Below are 17236 nucleotides of genomic sequence, written 5' to 3'. Positions count from 1 at the left end.
CTCTTCATGTGCTTTGGGCGTCATCTTTTTTTGTTTGTTTTTTTTTTGTTTTGTTTTGTTTTTGTTTTTTTGTTTTTTGAGACAGGGTTTCTCTGTGTAGCCCTGGCTGTCCTGGAACTTACTCTGTAGACCAGGCTGGCCTCGAACTCAGAAATCTGCCTGCCTCTGCCTCCCAAGTGCTGGGACTAAAGGCGTGTGCCGCCACCGCCAGGTTGGGTGTCATCTTAATATGAGGGTGGCCAATAGAGGAACAGTTGTAGACACTGAGCAGCATGGTGCAGCCAGGTCTTCCATGACACATGCTGGGACGGATCTTGTCCCACTAGGGCCTGAGACTAGGATTCACAGGGTGGAGCCCCAAATACATTACGAGCTATGTCTCAGCACTGGGTCTGGTGCAAGTTAACTCCTCTATACTTTAGTTTCACCTTAGAGAAGGCAGGAACTGACTACAGACTTCTCTCACAGGGTCTTGTGAGGTTAGCTGACATTCACCTGTGCACTGGGAGGTGCTGAAAGCGCAGCATGGCTGATCCACCCACTAATCTTCCTAGTCCTCTTACAGCCAGCTGGAGACACTGCAGTGCAGGAGGGGGAGCAGCAGCTCCTGAACACTTGAGGGGTAGTGCAGACTGTTTCCTATGTCAGTCTGTGGATGTGTTCTTGGGTGTGTGTGTGCGCCCATGTACCCATGAACATATGTCTGCTGCTTTCCTAGCATGGCTGTCTGAGACTCAGGGTCACACCTATCCTGGGTGGAGTAGGCTGCTGCTATCACAACTTCCAGAGTAGCCTCTATCACTCAGCTGTCAAAAGGTGGCATCAAAAGGTGCCACTAGGGCCTAGCCAGGGCACCCCTATGGCTAGGACTCCACCCTTATCTGGACATCGAGAGCTTCTCCGTGGGATATCTGGGTCTCAAGGCTATGCCTTGGGTTGCAAGGATAAAGAAGCCCTGACCCAAATCTTCCTGTGCTCACTCCTGATTCTCCCAGTTGTGCAGAGAGCACAGGGCCTAGGGTGGACCCAGGTGGGTGCAGATGTTCTGGGATTTCACGTGCATTCTGTGAGGACACGAGAACACTCCCTTTCTGTCTCGCGTCTTTACAGAACACCCAGCACCAGGTCTGGGGTCTTGTTTTCCTAGGGTGGATGGAGCTGGAGGAGAAATTCTGGAATGAGCCTAGTAGGAGGGTGTCGAAAGCTTTTGCATCCCCCCTCCCACAGCAGCCCCGCGTGGAGCTTGCCCTGGAGAGAGAAATAAATGTCTCGTCCAATTCCACCCCCTCTTCCCCCTCCCGCCCCAGCCCGGGTGCCCCAGAAGCATGCAGGGATAGCACACCGGAGCTAGCTGTGAGCCAGTAGGCTGGTCTGACAGTGTTTTGACAGCGCTACGCCCCGCCCCCCGACCCGCCCGCTGCGTGTTTCCTTCTGGTCCAGTCCCCCTCCTCTGCGTCATCTCGCCTGCATTCTGGTCAACTCTCCATGGAGCAGCTGCTGCGCGCCCAGCTTCAGACCACGACACTGCGGGCCTTTGGGAGCTCCGGAGGGGGCTGCATCAGCGAGGGCTATGCCTACTACACTGACAGTGGCCCCGTGTTTGTCAAGGTCAACCGCAGGACGCAGGTGCGTTGCCTGGTATACAAGAATAAAGTCTGGGAAGGGGAAAGAGGAATGCATGATTCTGGGAAGTGGTGGACTAGACCTGGTGTCCTCACCCTCTGCTGAGGGGTCAGCACTGCAGGCAGGCTTCCTCTTGGGACCAGAGGGTTTATCTTGGCTGCATGATTGTTTTCTTGCTTTTGCTCCCACACAGGGGCTTTACATTTTCTGTAGTCACTGACCATGGGGGAGATGACTCTCAGCTGTAAGTTGCCTCTGCCCATGTCTGGTCTATGCTCTGACCTCAGCGCCTGGATTCTCCCAACAGGTGGAGAGGGGCAGGATTCCGAGGGCTAGGCTAGCACCATCCTCCCCCCAGATTCTGCAGGCTGTTTAAGATATCCCCGTTTAAGAATGTATAGAGCCCGGCATACATCTGTACCCTATCAACCTAGTACTTAGAAGGCTGAGGCAGGAGGATGGTGAGTTCCATGTCAGCCTCCACTACATGAGGAGAAGCTGACTCAAAAACAAAACCAAAACCAAAAACAAACTAACAACAACCAAAGAATGCATGGAAAACGGTAAGGCAACTGGAGACTGTTAGAGTCCTGAGAGCAAGCTATGATGGCACATCATGGTGCTCCCCCTTCTGTGGCGGGGAGGACTCCAGAGGTTCTATGCTCTGGGGGTGGGGGTCGTTCTGGATAGTGGTTGTAGTTTGGAGGACAGTCTTGGGGAAGAAGGGAGTCCTAGAGTAGCCCTTCTCAGTCCTCCCGGTATCATTAGAGATGGTGGTGAGGGGTAGCACCACCCTGCTTTCTGTGCACTGTTGGTTTCCTTTGGAGGTTTACCCTAGAGGCATGGCTGAAGTTTGCAAATGCCCTCCCACAACTGGACGCTCAGCACGCACCTCTGGGTCCCAAGCTTGGGTTGGCAAGTTGAGTAAACCTGTCTGACTTTCCTCCTTGAAAATGAGTTAAAGGGGAAGAATGATTTTCATGTGTGATAATAAGTATTTTGGCTTCAAGTTTCATTTTTTTTAATTAAAAATATCCCATTTGTTTTGTGTGTATGTATGTGTGTAAAAGCTCTGGTTTGCACATCCGTGATGTGCGTACAAGTCAGTGGATGACTTTTTGGGAGTTGGTTCTGTCCTTCCACCTTATTTTGTGGCAAGGTTTTCTTGCTTCTGCTGCCACACTCCCTGATCTAGGCCAGCTGGACTGAAAGATTTCATCCGATTGTCTGTCTTCCATTATGTGGTGGGAGGGCTGCGATTACAGATGCACACTACCACATCTGGATTCTTACGTGAGCTCTGGAGATCAAAGTTGGCTGATCAGGCTTGAATGTTTTTGCCCACAGCCATCTACTTTTAATTTTTAAAAATGTATGATTCCATATGTAAGAAGCATTCACAAACCCGGTGATAAATGCATTTGTCGGGGCTGAGACAACATTCATAGCAGAGCATTTGCCTCGTGTGGACAGTCTCCTGGATTCAGTCCTCAGCACCACAAATAAACAAGTAAATGAAATGCATGTTTGTAACCAGGTATAGTGAGCAATACGAAAGTTCGCCTAAAAATAAATGGGGTATTTGTAGAAATCACTTAGAACCAAGCTCCCGCGTTCCAGCAAAGGCCTTCAGGACAAGCTGGGTATATGGTTCTCTTTGCTAGAACTGAGCCAGGCCCTCCTGACCTCACCTTCTGACCTCTGCCTTCTCTGACTCAGATATGATCCCAGGTCACTTATACCACCCCAAGGCTGCCTGCCCCCACTTAGAGGCAGGAAGGAACACAGCCCTTGGAGGACTCAGACCCAGCTTCAGAAAGATTGTTGGCTCATGATTCACTTTGCCCACCTCTCCCATCCCCCATTGGCCCCTCCCTCCCATCCCCCACTGGCATACCCTGGTGACCCGTGCATCTTCTACAGCAAGGTTTTGCTTGTCTGGGTTTTCTCATAGGCCCCTTGAATTCTGACATCAGGCGTGTCCATCCAGTCCCTTCTTCCTGAAGGGGTCTCTTTTGAACACTGGCCTCGAGAGATGGATGTGGTGTTGTTTTTCAGTAGCTGAAGGCACTTGGTTTTCTGGCTTGTGCCAAGGGCCCTGAGTGCTTTGGTCTGGCTAGCAAGGTCCCTGTTGGGGTCCGGGGTTTCAAAGCTGACAGAACTCATGGTTTTTGGATGCAGGCCCGGCAGATGTTTGAGGGAGAGATGGCGAGCCTGCAGGCCCTCCGCAGCACTGGCGTGGTGAGGGTCCCTAAGCCCATGAAGGTGATTGACCTGCCAGGAGGAGGGGCAGTCTTTGTGATGGAGCATTTGAAGATGAAGAGCCTTAGCAGGTGAGTGCATTTGTGTGTATGGGGAGGGAGAGAGCCACCTGCACATGCAAAGACAGGGAGAGACGGACATAAATGTAGAGAGACAGGCACAGGAAGAGAGAAAGGAGTGCTGTGCACGGAAAGAGGCAGAACAGACAGAGACACAAGACACAGAGAGACAGAGGCACAGAAATAGAGAAAACAGGTGGAGAGGGATAGAAATGGAGAGAGAGGGATTGGGAGAGAGAGGGAGGGATGGGGAGAAAGAGAGAGAAGAGAGAGAGAGAGAGAGAGAGAGAGAGAGAGAGAGAGAGAGAGAGAGAGAGAGAACACTAGGTAGCAAGGGAGCAAGCAGCCTTGCTGAGATAGAAGTTGCAGAAATATACACACACAGAGAGAGAGAGAGAGAGAGAGAGAGAGAGAGAGAGAAGGGGAAAGAGAGAGGGAGGGAGAGAGGGGGGAGAGAGAAGGGGAGAGAGAGGAGAGAGAGGGGAGAGAGAGAAGGGGAGAGAGAGAAAGAGAGAGAGAGAACACTAGAGAGCATTCTCTGTTGAGCTGCTTACATAACTCAATCCAGTTGCCAGAGTCCTTTTTTTTTTTTTTTAAGGTCTGACAATGCAGTCCTGACTAGCCTGAAACTCACTGTGTACAGCATGCTGGCTGGCCTCTGCTTTCCAAGTGCTGGGATTAAGGGCATATGTCACCATGCCTGGCTGTCAGAGTTCATTTTTAAATATTTATTGTTATTACATATGCATACATGTATATTCTTACTATTTATGTACACATATATGTTTGCCTACATGTGTGTGCACCATGTGCATGTCTGGTGACCACAGAGGCTAGACAAGGGTGTTGGGTCCCCTGGAGCTATTGTTCCAGATGTTTTTGAGCTGCCATGTAGGTACTGGGGATCTGGGTCCTCTGCAGCCATCTCTTCAGTTCCAGCCCCGGGAAGCCATGCTTTTTTGGTTTTCCCTTATTAGATCTGAGATCCTGAAAGTGAAGCTTTTGTTAATTCTTCAACTTTCACAAGAGTAACAAAGCCAACTTGGTCTCTCTCTATTAAAATCTATAAAAATGATTTTATGTGTGGCGCTTTGGCTGCAGGTATGCTTGTGCACCACATTTGTACACAGTCCTCAGAAACCAGAAGAGGGGGTTGGATCCCTTGGACCTGGATTTACAGAAGGCATGAGCCACCCTGTGGATCCTGGGAACTGAACCCAGTTCCTTTGGAAAAGCAGCCAGTGCTCTGAACTGCTAAGCCATCTCTCTAGCCTCCAGAGTCCGTTCTTAAGACAAAGATGATTGTTGTCTTTCATTTGTTCATTTTGGTATGGATATTTTAGTTGTGAAGAGGCTGCATATAGTAAGTGTATTTGAATAAGTCCCTGGCTTTATGCTGTGTAGTAAGTATACTAATCCAGTTTGAGCTTAGAGAGGCTGATCAATTTCTGGCAACTTAATTTCTTTCTTTATTACAGCCATGCATGCTCATTGTATAAACTATTGAAGGACAAACTCTGGTAAAGAAGGCATCAGAATGTTCTAAGCAAGGAGTTGCCAGGGCTCATATCTCAGCGTGACTGTGGTCTCAGGGTCTATACTCCTTGTTAAAGGTGAGGACTGAGGCTGTTTTACTCACAGACTGAGGCTTTGTGCTGCATGGCCAGAGGCTGCTGAGATGCTACAGAAATCAAGGGCTTTTTTTTTTTTTTTTTTTTTTTTTTTAAAGAAAAGGTTTATTGTCTTGGAGAAATGGCTCAGCAGTTAAGATGCTGATTGCTCTTCCCAAAGTCCTGAGTTCGATTCCCAGCAACCACATGGTGTTACAGAAAGGGTTTATTGTTGTACTGTTTAGAGTTCCTTTAGAGCATTTAAAACATCTCTTGAAGCAGAGCATGCTATGTGTTGGCACTTGTTTGCTACTGTAACTGCTGCTGCCTTGTTTCCTTAGTCAGGCATCAAGGCTTGGGGACCAGATAGCAGAATTGCACCTTTACAACCAGAAGCTCATGGAGAAGGCCAAGGCTCGGCAGAACACAGTGGGTAAGTCCAGGCCGATTCATTTTGTTTTAAATCTGGGTCCAGCCTATCAGCTACCTTAGATGGGAATTCATGGTGCTTCTTGGTGGCACTTCAGAAATGGGTTGAATGACATACTAGCTTTCTTTACGGTGCATTAAACTTTTTAAAATCTCTCTCTCTCTCTCTCTCTCTGTGTGTGTGTGTGTGTGAGAGAGAGAGAGACAGACAGACAGACAGACAGACAGACAGACAGACAGGTGGGGTGGAGCGGGGTGGGGGTGGGGACTTGATGGAGCTAGAAGGGGTCATGTGACCCTTTGCAGGACTTGCAGTTGCACATTGTTCACCTGGGCACCAGGAACCTTTAGAAATGCAGCAAGTGCTCTTAATTTTGGGGCCACCTCTCCAGCCCTAAGTGCACTGTGAAAATGAGATGATTATGCAATTTTAGTGGAGCTGGTAAATGAATAGAATGGACTCCTGACCAACCAGTCCTGCAGTCTGTCCATTCTTGGCTAGGGTGCAACGTCCTGGCAAGCCTGTGCACTGGCTAGCCACTGCTGTGTGTAGTGAGCCCTCAGATCCCCTGTGTCTGAGCTATTTGTGCACAGCCAGGCATTCTCCCATGATCTGGTTTCCGTGAAAGTTGAGTAGTTTCATGAGATCAAGATCTCTGTTGACAGGCTGTGTGGCTGAGGATGCTGAGCCCCAGGGTGTGACCAAGTTCGGCTTTCACACAGTGACATGCTGTGGCTTCATCCCACAGGTGAGTGTTAGAGTGGGGGCATCCCCATTTAGCGATGACCAGTCCTGGTGCTGGCCACTGACCCCTTGTATGCCACGGAGTGCCAGTTTTCCACACACCAGGATGCTCGACTGTTGTTTCTGAAGGCAGAGTGCAGGCTGTGGTACTCAGGGTGGAAAGCTGAGGGGAAGGCTGCCTGAGCCAAACTTGGAGGGAGTAAACACTGCAGTCAGCTAGCTGGTCAGCATTCCAGGTGGGCACAATAGTGATGCAAAGGCCATGATGTAGGAGAGAACCTGGCCAGTTTAAGATCTGAAGAGGGCAGAGTGGACAAAGCTAAGGGTCCAGCCCTTATCATGCACGTTCTCTCCCAGGCTGTCTAATTGAGGTATATAATTGAGATGTAATTCCTGTAACACAAAAATCTCCATTTTAAAGTGTGCCGCCCAACGGTTTTTAGAACAAGCACAGTGTTAATGTAAATATCATCACTGTCTTGTATCCAAGTTCTGATCAGACCTGATTGCTTAGCCTCTGAGGTCCGATGAGGTCAAGTGTGTTCAGATGATACTGCTATAGATTCATTATTAGGTCTCATTCCAGAATATTTTCATCTCCAATGGCAACTTCCATCAGCAATTACTCCCCTTTCCTTACCCCCCAGCAATCACAAATCTACTGACCCTCTCTATGGTTTCGCCTGTTCTGGACATTTTATGTTGGGGACATTGTATAACATGTGACCTGTGTCCAGCTTCGTTCACTTTCCACAGTGTTTTGAGGAAATATAGATGTGGTTTGTGCAAGAACAGTTTTTTTCCCTTGGTAGATAATGTTTCACTATATCATTGGATCAGATTTTGGACTGGAATTCACAACCTGATATAGTCTCTCAAGTATTGTTATTAAAGGTGTGAACCATCGTGCCTGGTTTCATCCATTTTTAAAAAAGATTTCTTTTACTTATGTGGTGCTTGTGAGAAAGAGCATATGCCACCTATAGGTACCTGAGAAGCTAGAGGAGATGGTGTCTTATCCCTTGGAACTGGAAATAACAGGTAGTTGTGAACCACTGGATGTGGATGCTGTGATCCAAACTCTGGTCTTTTGGGAGAACAGCAGGCCAAGTTTCCAGTCTCCAAGCTTTCTTTTTATGGCTGAATAACATTGTAGCCTCTTGAATCACCATCTTAGAAACTTAGGAAGATCTAAAGAAGTCTTATTTCTTGGGCTGTCTACCTGCCCAATGTCTACCTCAAAAAAGCCATTTTTAGACCATATTTTGCTTTATTAAGAACAATTCTGTATAAGAGTCATCCCAATTTAAACCTGTTACTGCTTGAAGGGCCAGCATTTTTACATCTTTTCCTTGAAGCCTTCTCTGGCTAGTTGGGCTACTGTAGGTGGTAGTCAAGTGCTCCCTGGTGTGAGCTGGAGGTGAGTTTCTTATTTAGAAATGACTTGTGGCAAGATTTTTTATAAAGTCTAAGGCAGACTCAGGAATCCCAGCCAATAGGGAGCTGTGAATCTAGGTCCCAACCATACACAGACAGCTTTTCAAGACTCCCTAATCCCAGCCAAATCTGATTTTCCTGGTGTTACACACCTTACTAGAGAGAGCTAGGGACTACCAGGGCCTCTGTTACTGTAGGCAAGCATGGCTTGTTTGTCTTGAGTTACAAGTTGAGTTTAGGGGCTTCTTGTGGTGGGTCTTCAAAGATTTGGCTGATAGAGCATATCGTTTTTCTCAAATATTCATGAGTTAAGAAATGGAATAGTCTGTAGAAGTTGTATATAAAGCAGATAAGAATGGAGATGTTCAGAATGACGGAGGTTCGCTGAGTTCCCCTCAGACTCTGGGATCCTGAGGCAACTGTGATCAGAAGGGAATCTGCACACTGCCCTTCCTCATGTCTTTTACAGCCCCTTCCTGTAACCCATCCCTATCCCTGGGTCACTACAGGTCTACTCCCTGTCATTGTTGACTTGCTTGTGTTTTGTGACATTTTATATGACTATACTAAAATAGTAAGTCCCCCCTTCACCTTTTTCTCTGATCTTACCTATTTCACTCATGTAATTGCTCCGATATGTGTCCATATCACCTCTCTTGAGGTCACATGTCTCAAAAATCTGGTCCACTGTACAGACAAACTGTGGTCTCTGTTTATCCATTCATCTGTTGATGGATATCTGGGTTGTTCCTAGCTTCTGTTCTTACGAATAAAGCTGCTAGGAACCTTTGTGTACAAGTACTTGCTCTTGGTTGACTGTATGAGACCTGAGACGGAAAACCTGGGTTGTACAGTAGGTTCTTACTTAGGTTTTCGGAAACCGTCACATGAGGGCAGAGAGATGACTAAGAGATTAGTTCCCAGCAACTCATGGCTGCCTGTCACTCCTCTTCCAGGAGATCTGAGGCCTTCCTTTGCCTTGGCAGGCACCCATACATCCGCGACATATTCTCACAGAGACACATACACATGCATTAAAAAAAAATCTTAAAAACAACAATAAAAAAGAAACTGCCAGGGCTGGAGAGATGGCCCAGTGGTTAAGAGCACTGACTGTTCTTCCAAAGGACCTGAGTTCAATTCCCAGCAATCACATGGTGGTTCACAACCATCTGTAACAGGATCTGATGCCCTCTTCTGGTGTGTCTAAAAACAGCTACAGAGTACTTGTCATATATATAAAAATAAATAAAATCTAAAAAATAAAATAATTAAAAAAAAAAAAAGAAACTGCCCCATGTTTCCAAAGAGGTGGTACCAATTAAGTTCCCATGAACTGATATAAGAGTTCCAGTTTTTCATACTCTGATGGGTACTGAATGTTTTCTGAAATTGTTTGTTTTTAGTTGAAGTTATCCCAGCTAGAGAAAAGTGCTCACTCTGATATTCCATTTTGTATTCCGATCATCACAGATGAACAATAAATGCACATTTGCTAACTGTATGTTTTCTCCCCCCCCCTTCTTTTTTCTTTTTGAGACAGGGTCTCACTATATAATCCTGCCTGGCTTGGAACTTGAGATATTGACCAGGCTGGTTTTAAGCTTGCTATGATCCTCCTGCCTCTGTCTCCCAAGTGCTGAGATTAAAGGTATGTGTCACCATCTCCCAGCCAATTATTATTATTATTATTTTTTTTTGTTTTGTTTTTCGAGGCAGGGTTTCTCTGTATAGCCCTGGCTGTCCTGGAACTCACTCTGTAGACCAGGATGGCCTCGAACTCAGAAATTCACCTGCCTCTGCCTCCCAGAGTGCTGGGATTACAGGCATGCGCCACCATGCCTGGCTCCCTCCTGGTCAATTTTTTAAAACTTGAGCCTTGGGCTGGAGAGATGGCTCAGTGGTTAAGAGCACTGACTGCTCTTCGAAAAGTCCTGAGTTCAAATCCCAGCAATCACATGGTGGCTCACAACCTTTCGTAATGAGGTCTGACATCCTCTTCTGCTGTCTGAAGACAGCTACAAGTATACTTACATATAATAATAAGTAAATTTTTAAAAAAAATTGAGCCTGATATGTTGAATACCTGTAATCCCAGAAGTATGGAGGTAGAGGATGAACAATCAGGAATTTGTAGGTATCCTTGACTACATAGTGAGTTCAAAGTTGAGTCCCTGTCTCAAAAACCAAACCAAACCAAACCAAACCCACCTCTTTTTAGTGTCTGGGCAAGAGGTTCAGTTGATCAAGTACTTGCTGGGTAAGTGATCCCTGGCACTTCTGTAAACATGCTGGCCAGTGATCAGATCCCTAGCACTTCTGTAAACATGCTGGCCAGTGTTGTGTCTCTGTAATCCAGATCCATGGGGCTTGTTGGCTAGTGAATGTAGCCAAACTAGGGAGCTTCAGCTTTCAGTGAGAGGCCTTGTCTCAAAAAATAAGGCACAGAGTGTCTGGGAGATGAGTCAGTAAAGTGCCTGCTGTGCATGCAGCAGGATGTGAGTTTGGATCCTCAGACTTGGCATAAAGCATGGGTATGGTGCTGTGCATCTGTAACTATTGTGCTAGATGAGGAGAGCTGAGACAGGAGGATCCCTAGTGCTCACCGGCCATACAGTCTAGCCAGTTGGTGAGCGCTGGGTTCAGTGAGAAACCCTGTATCAGAAGAATAAGGTGCAAAGCTGTAGAGGAAGGTAAAGGACGTTAATCTTCCTTTTCCACATGCACACATGTGCATGTACAACTGAGTGCACACGTTACACACATATGCATACACACAATAGAGAGCAACGGAGGAAGGTCTTACATCAACCTCTGGCTTTTGTGTGTGTATACATGTGCACACATTACATATGGTAGATGGGGCAGAGCCCCAACAGCCACATTTTATATCTTCTCTCTGGCAATTCATACATTCTTAGACAAAAGTTCCTTATAAAATTACCTTATTGGTAAAATGTTACACAAAAGGGAAGTTACAGAAGGATGTTAATAGTAAGTTCAAAACAATGTTTCATTCTATAAACTCATTCTAAGTTCAAAGCAACAGTCTCACTTATCATAGTGCACACCTGTGGCCTCATCCTTGGACTGGACCTAGAATGAATGTTTTTCCTTTTCCACAATTCTGTCCCAAGCCTAGTTTTCTTCTCAGTGCAATTTATGAATGCTCATTGTTTTTCTTATTATGCAGCCCTTGCTCATTATTCGAGGAGGAGTGGCACATTCTACTCTTCATTCCAACTTTATTATATCCTTCTGGCAAAACTAAAACCATCCCCTTAATTATTTGAATCAAATCAGGAATGCTATAATATAATTATTTCATCTAAACAGCATCAATTTATGAAAATTCATCTTCATGTTGATCTGCAGGAAATTTGCCCAATAGGGTGGGCTGGTGCCCAAGAATCCTTAGGCTGTGTAATAACGACAGGAAAGGCGTATCAGCAGCGAGAAGCGATCCTGGGATGAAGTCTCTGGGGCTGTGCCTCTCGAGTGCACCTAATGCAGTCATGCATCTCCAGGAAACTCACTTGTTTGCTTTAGCCTTTCCTAGATGGCTTCTGTAACTTAGCAAGTTTATTGTGCTTAGCAAATTATCCACATATGAGTTACATCCACCATTTTTTAAAAACGGATTTTGTATATAATAGCTTGCATTTTGAAACATTGCTAAATCTACTAAGTTTTGGTTGCTTTGTATTTTGGTGAGAGTGTGGGTCTGTATTTTTCCCCCTCCTTCTCCCTTCCTTCTTTTCTTTTCCTCCTCCTCCCTTCCTCCCTCTCTCTCCCTCCCCCTCCCCTCCCCTCTCCTCCTCCTCCTCCTCCTCCTCTTCTTCTTCTTCTTCGTCAGGGTTGCTTTCTCTAGTCTTTGCTAATCTGGAGCTCAATATGAAGACCAGGCTAGCTTCAAATTTATAGATCTCTGTTGATACACACACACACACACACACACACACACACACATGTATGTATGTATGTATGTATGTATGTATGTGTTACTATTTTATTGGGTTCTTATATTACCCTTCTTTCCAACCCTTATTCCACCCTAATCCCTTTCAACCTTCCAAAACTATGTAGGAGAGAAAGAAGGTTAGAGGGGACAGGGGACACAGACCTCTTTTTATTACTTTCTGCTAGTTAAGGGATATTGAGTTTCTTGGGACTAGTCCAATCTTTGTCTTCAGGATATCTCCATCTTCTTGTCAAACTTCAACAACAGCAACCAGGAGCAGCAGAGGGAAGCAGCAGCAGCAGCAGCAGCAGCAGCAGCAGCAGCAGCAGCAGCCTCCACTACCTCCACTTCCTCCACCATCATCACTGCCACCACCACAACCACCTCCATCTTCTCCTCCTCCATCTCCTCCTCCTCCTTCTTGTTTTATAAAGTGCCTTTGCCTCTTTTGGGCTCTGGCATTTATACCCACTCCAGAGTCCCCCAGAATTAAACTATCTGCAGCTGGCAAAAATCATGCACCTTCTAGAGCAGGAGACAATCATAGTTATCGTCTGTGGATAAACTGAAGCAGCCCATATCCCACATCTGGGATTAAAACAAAAACATAGTCACATAACTAGATTTTTTCTGAGATAGGGTTTCTCTGTATAGCCCTGGCTGTCCTGGAACTCACTCTGTAGACCAGGCTGATCTTGAACTCAGAAATCCACCTGCCTCTGCCTCCCAGAGTGCTGGGATTACAGGTGTGTGCCACCACCGCCTGGCCATATCTAGGTTTTAAGAGAAACAAAAATTCTCACTGCAGAGATCTGCCTGCCTCTGCCTCTTGAGCTCTAGGATCAAAGGCATTGTCACCACACCTGGGTGAATTCCTCTTCTTACAGGGCTTCTAATCCTGCCATATTATGACCTCACATTTATGCCATTTAACTCTAAATTCTTCCCAAAAGCATGTCTAGACTGATCTTGAATTCACATTCCCCCACCTCCAGCCTCAGTCTCCAAGTGCTGAAAGCCTTATTTCTGAAAACAGTCACACAAATTTTAGGATGAAGACATAATTAAGACCTTATCAGGCTGGAAGTGAAGCTTCATCTGTTTCTATGTTCAGTTCCAACAGTCTTATTTTCATGTATTTAAAGCTCTGTTGCACTTTTATATGAATTTAGGAGTGTCACATACTTAATCCTCAAATCTTGAGTCAGAGGCAGGAGTTCAAAGCCAGCCTGGGATACAAGGTAAAACCCTAAACAACAATAGCAACACCCCACCCCACTCCCACCAGGAAAGGACTAGCAGATCCCATTTATTACTTGACCATATTTTCAATATGAAACAATTTCCTTTGTTATTTGATGGTAGTCTTTGCTCTGCCATAACTGTTGTCTGGCATGAATTTCTACTCATTTTTCTTTTTGTATTTGTCCTTTGACTATTGTGAGCAAATGTATACATTTTCTATCCGTTTAATATATTTCTGTATTTGTGTATAACCTGATTATTGGAATATGACTTTTTAAAAAGGTTTACAACTTTTATGTGTAGGAGTGTTTATTTGCATGTATGTATACATGTGCGTGATGTGCATGCAGTGCTCACAAAGGCCAGAAGAGGGCATTGGACTCCCAGGACCTGAAGTTACCAATGACTGTGAGCTACTCTGAGCTGGGAACCTACACCAGAGCTTCTTCAAGAGCAGCAGGTGCTCTTAATTGGAGAACCACCACTCCAACATATGGTTGGGTCTTGCTTTGTTGTTCCAATCTGTCTGTCTGTCTGTCTGTCTGTCTGTCTCTCCATGTGTGTGTTGCACTTGGGACTCATACAGACTATGCAAGCACTCCACCCCTGAGGTAGTTCTAGTCCAATCTCTGTCATTTAACTACACCATTTGTTTCTGACCATTTGCCCTTCGTGTTTGTATGTGGGTTTGGTTCTGCCAGCTTAGTATTTGTTTTACGGCTTTTTTCTAGTCCCCTTCATCCCTTGCAGTGGTTTGAATAAGGATGGCTGACACAGGCTCAGTATTTGAATGCTTAGTCACTGTGCCTAGGGAGTGAATTTGGTTGAAAAGATTAGGATTTGGAGGCAATTGGAGGAAGTGTGTCACTGCGAGTGGGCTTCGACGTTTCAAAAGCCCATGCCGGTCTGGTCTCTCTCTCTTGTCCTGTGGAGCAGGATGTACCACAAACATAAAGGGCCAAAGTTCCAAAACTGTGTGAGCAAGCCCTCCTCCCATTACATGCTTTGGTCCTGGTGTCTCTTCTCTTGGGTAAAGTGTTTCATGATCCACTTGTATTTTCAGTTGGCTCGCTGCTGTTTGCTGTGTTTTTAGTGGTCACTAAAGCTGTCCTGGGGCCGTGAGTCACACGGTCCCTCCTCCTGTTGCTCAGGTGAATGAATGGCTGGATGACTGGCCAACCTTCTTCACTCGACATCGGCTTCAAGCTCAGTTGGATCTCATTGAAAAGGACTATGCTGACCGAGAGACACAAGAACTGTGGTCAAGGCTACAGGTGAGCACCAAGTTTATTTCTCTGGGAAGAGGTTGTCCATTGTGAGCCTACAACATGCATGTGGGGGCCTCTTTGGATGAGTCAGAATAGGAAAAACTGACAGTAGAGAGGGCTGGCCAAGTTGTAGGTATATTAGCCACCACCTTCTTACCATGTAGGTGGGGGAGGGATGGGACAGACCCCTGCTTCGAGGTCATCAACCATTTCACTTGTCCACTCTCACTCTCATTTTTGTCCCCCTGTCAAAGACCCCAGTGTGTCACCCTTAATGAAGGCCTGTGTTCTTGCATCACTTGTTTCAAAATAGAACTCCAAAATATTAGAAACACAATTCATCTATCAGTCTAGGGTAGTGGTTCTCAACCTGTTGGTTGTGATCCCTTGGTGGCAGGGAGGTCAAAAGACCCTTTCACAGGAGACAAATATCAGATATCCTGCATATCATATATTTATATTACAACTCATAACAGTACCAAAATCACAGTTATGAAGTAGCAACAAAATAATTTTATGGTTGGAGATCATCACAACATGAAGAACTGTATTAACAGGCCAAAGCATTACTGAGGTTGGGAACCAGTGGTCTAAGGTGAACATGCATCAAAGAAATGTTATTTAATAGATGAAGTGCAGGCACATATGTGCAATTACATTAAAACACAGTTTAGAGGGTAGGTGCCAAGCACATATTCTATAGCATAAAACCCAAACAATTCTGAGGTAACAATTTTGGACTCATTTGGCAGTGACCAGAATGCTAGACAAAGTTACAGTGCAGTCAGGAGTCAGGCACTGTTCCTCACGGGGGCCTGGCAGATTATTTGGTTGGACTCTAGATGAATCCACGGCTCTCTTTATTTCCAAGCACTGGATAAGGAGCCCATGGGTCTCTGAGTCCCATGTTTGTAATAATTTCTCTTCTAGGTGAGGATCCCAGATCTGTTTTCTGGGATAGAGATTGTCCCTGCCCTGCTCCATGGAGACCTCTGGTCTGGAAATGTGGCTGAGGATGAACAGGGACCCCTTATTTACGATCCAGCCTCCTTCTATGGCCATTCTGAGTTTGAACTGGCAATTGCATCGATGTTTGGGGGGTTCCCCAGCTCCTTCTTTACTGCCTACCATCGGAAGATCCCAAAGGCTCCAGGGTTCGACAAGCGCCTGCTGCTGTACCAGCTATTCAACTACCTAAACCACTGGAACCACTTTGGGCGGGAGTATAGAAGCCCATCCCTGGGAGCGATGAGGAAGCTGCTCAGGTAGCAGAGGGCCGGACCTAATAAAATGTCAAACTGGCTCCCTAACCGGGAAAATTTTGAGTCGGCCTCCAACAAATTCCTCAAGCGGCCGTGAGGTTATGGCAGCACAGCAGGTTCCAGGGAGCTACGCACGTAGCTCAGGCTGATGCCACAGCAGCACTGTTTCTGGCACGCTCCCACCTTAGCAGCTGAAGGCCCAGGTACCACAGGTGAATAGGGAAGGAAAACACCGCGCTCTTGTGGCTCTGGTCATTCAGTTGCAACTGCTACCCAGACCCTGTCCAGAACCTCACTTTTTTCTATTTTTCGACATTATTTTGGGTATCCATGTGCACAAATATGTGTGTATAGATCAGAGTGCAACTTGTGGTTCTCTTCTTCCAATATTTGAGGACCCACAACGTATCTGAGAAGACTGCTCGGACATAGATTTAAGCCAATAGAAAGTCTTTATGAGCTGGTCAGTGACTACACTGGGTTATTCCAGATCCCAGCATAACAATGAGACTTCTCAGGGTGAACTTTTTTTTTTTTTTTTTTTTTTTTTTTTTTTTTTTCCGAGACAGGGTTTCTCTGTATCACCCTGGCTGTCCTGGAACTCACACTGTAGATCAGGCTGGCCTCGAACTCAGAAATCAGCCTGCCTCTGCCTCCCAGAGTGCTGGGATTACAGGCATGTGCCACCACTGCCTGGAGAGGGTGAATTTTTTTTTTTAAAGATTTATTTATTTATTATATATAAGTACACTGTAGCTGTCTTCAGACACTCCAGAAGAGGGCGTCAGATCTTGTTAAGGATGGTTGTGAGCCACCATGCGGTTGCTGGGATTTGAACTCAGGACCTCTGGAAGAGCAGTCAGTGCTCTTAACCGCTGAGCCATCTCTCCAGCCCGAGAGGGTGAATTTTTAACCACAAAAAATATGTTTTGGGTTGACATAGTTTAGTTATCAACAACAGTTAACCAGAAGCAGAACTAGAGAAGCACAAAAGCAGGATTGGCACATTCAGAGATCCCCCCCCACCCCCCCCCCAGGACCGATGGAATTTGAAGGATCAAGTCTCTGTTTTCAATTTGGCTGGCGGGTGCTGTCTACATGCTGAGTTTTACAGCCTGAATGACACTTTCATTGTGGAGTCAGATGTGAGGTTTGTTCTGCTGGTGAGCGCAGTGCCAGCAGTGTGCAGCCCACGCCTTTTGTCCGGACTGCTTTGGGTGGCCATGATGGTGCTGGTGATTGGTCATGGCAAAAGCCTTCATCTTGGAGCAATACCCCATTGCCTCCTACAAGCTTAAAGCATTGCCCTCCTTCCCGCCCCCTGCAGGCGCTCAG

The 17236-nt window shown here is 46.1% G+C and overlaps 1 protein-coding gene across 1 annotated transcript; it reads left to right on the top strand.

Moving 5' to 3' along the window:
* The first annotated feature begins 1412 nt into the window (after nucleotides 1-1412).
* Nucleotides 1413-15964, top strand: Fn3k (fructosamine 3 kinase). The gene is made up of 6 exons (XM_052196294.1): nucleotides 1413-1626; nucleotides 3805-3956; nucleotides 5896-5987; nucleotides 6650-6732; nucleotides 14523-14645; nucleotides 15570-15964. The coding sequence occupies exons 1-6, from the start codon at nucleotides 1486-1488 to the stop codon at nucleotides 15906-15908; spliced, it is 930 nt and encodes a 309-aa protein (XP_052052254.1). The 5' UTR covers nucleotides 1413-1485; the 3' UTR covers nucleotides 15909-15964.
* The last annotated feature ends 1272 nt before the right edge of the window (nucleotides 15965-17236 follow it).

This window comes from Apodemus sylvaticus, chromosome 10, assembly GCF_947179515.1.
Source record: "Apodemus sylvaticus chromosome 10, mApoSyl1.1, whole genome shotgun sequence".
Taxonomy (NCBI): domain Eukaryota; kingdom Metazoa; phylum Chordata; class Mammalia; order Rodentia; family Muridae; genus Apodemus; species Apodemus sylvaticus.
This window is presented reverse-complemented; position numbering and strand designations above follow the sequence as displayed.

Coding starts and splice junctions, on each gene's coding strand:
- Fn3k (XM_052196294.1), top strand. CDS start 1,486: ATGGAGCAGCTGCTGCGCGCCCAGCTTCAGACCACGACACTGCGGGCC. Junction 3,957..5,895: donor AAGATGAAGAGCCTTAGCAG/GTGAGTGCATTT, acceptor TTGTTTCCTTAG/TCAGGCATCAAGGCTTGGGG. Junction 5,988..6,649: donor GGCTCGGCAGAACACAGTGG/GTAAGTCCAGGC, acceptor CTCTGTTGACAG/GCTGTGTGGCTGAGGATGCT.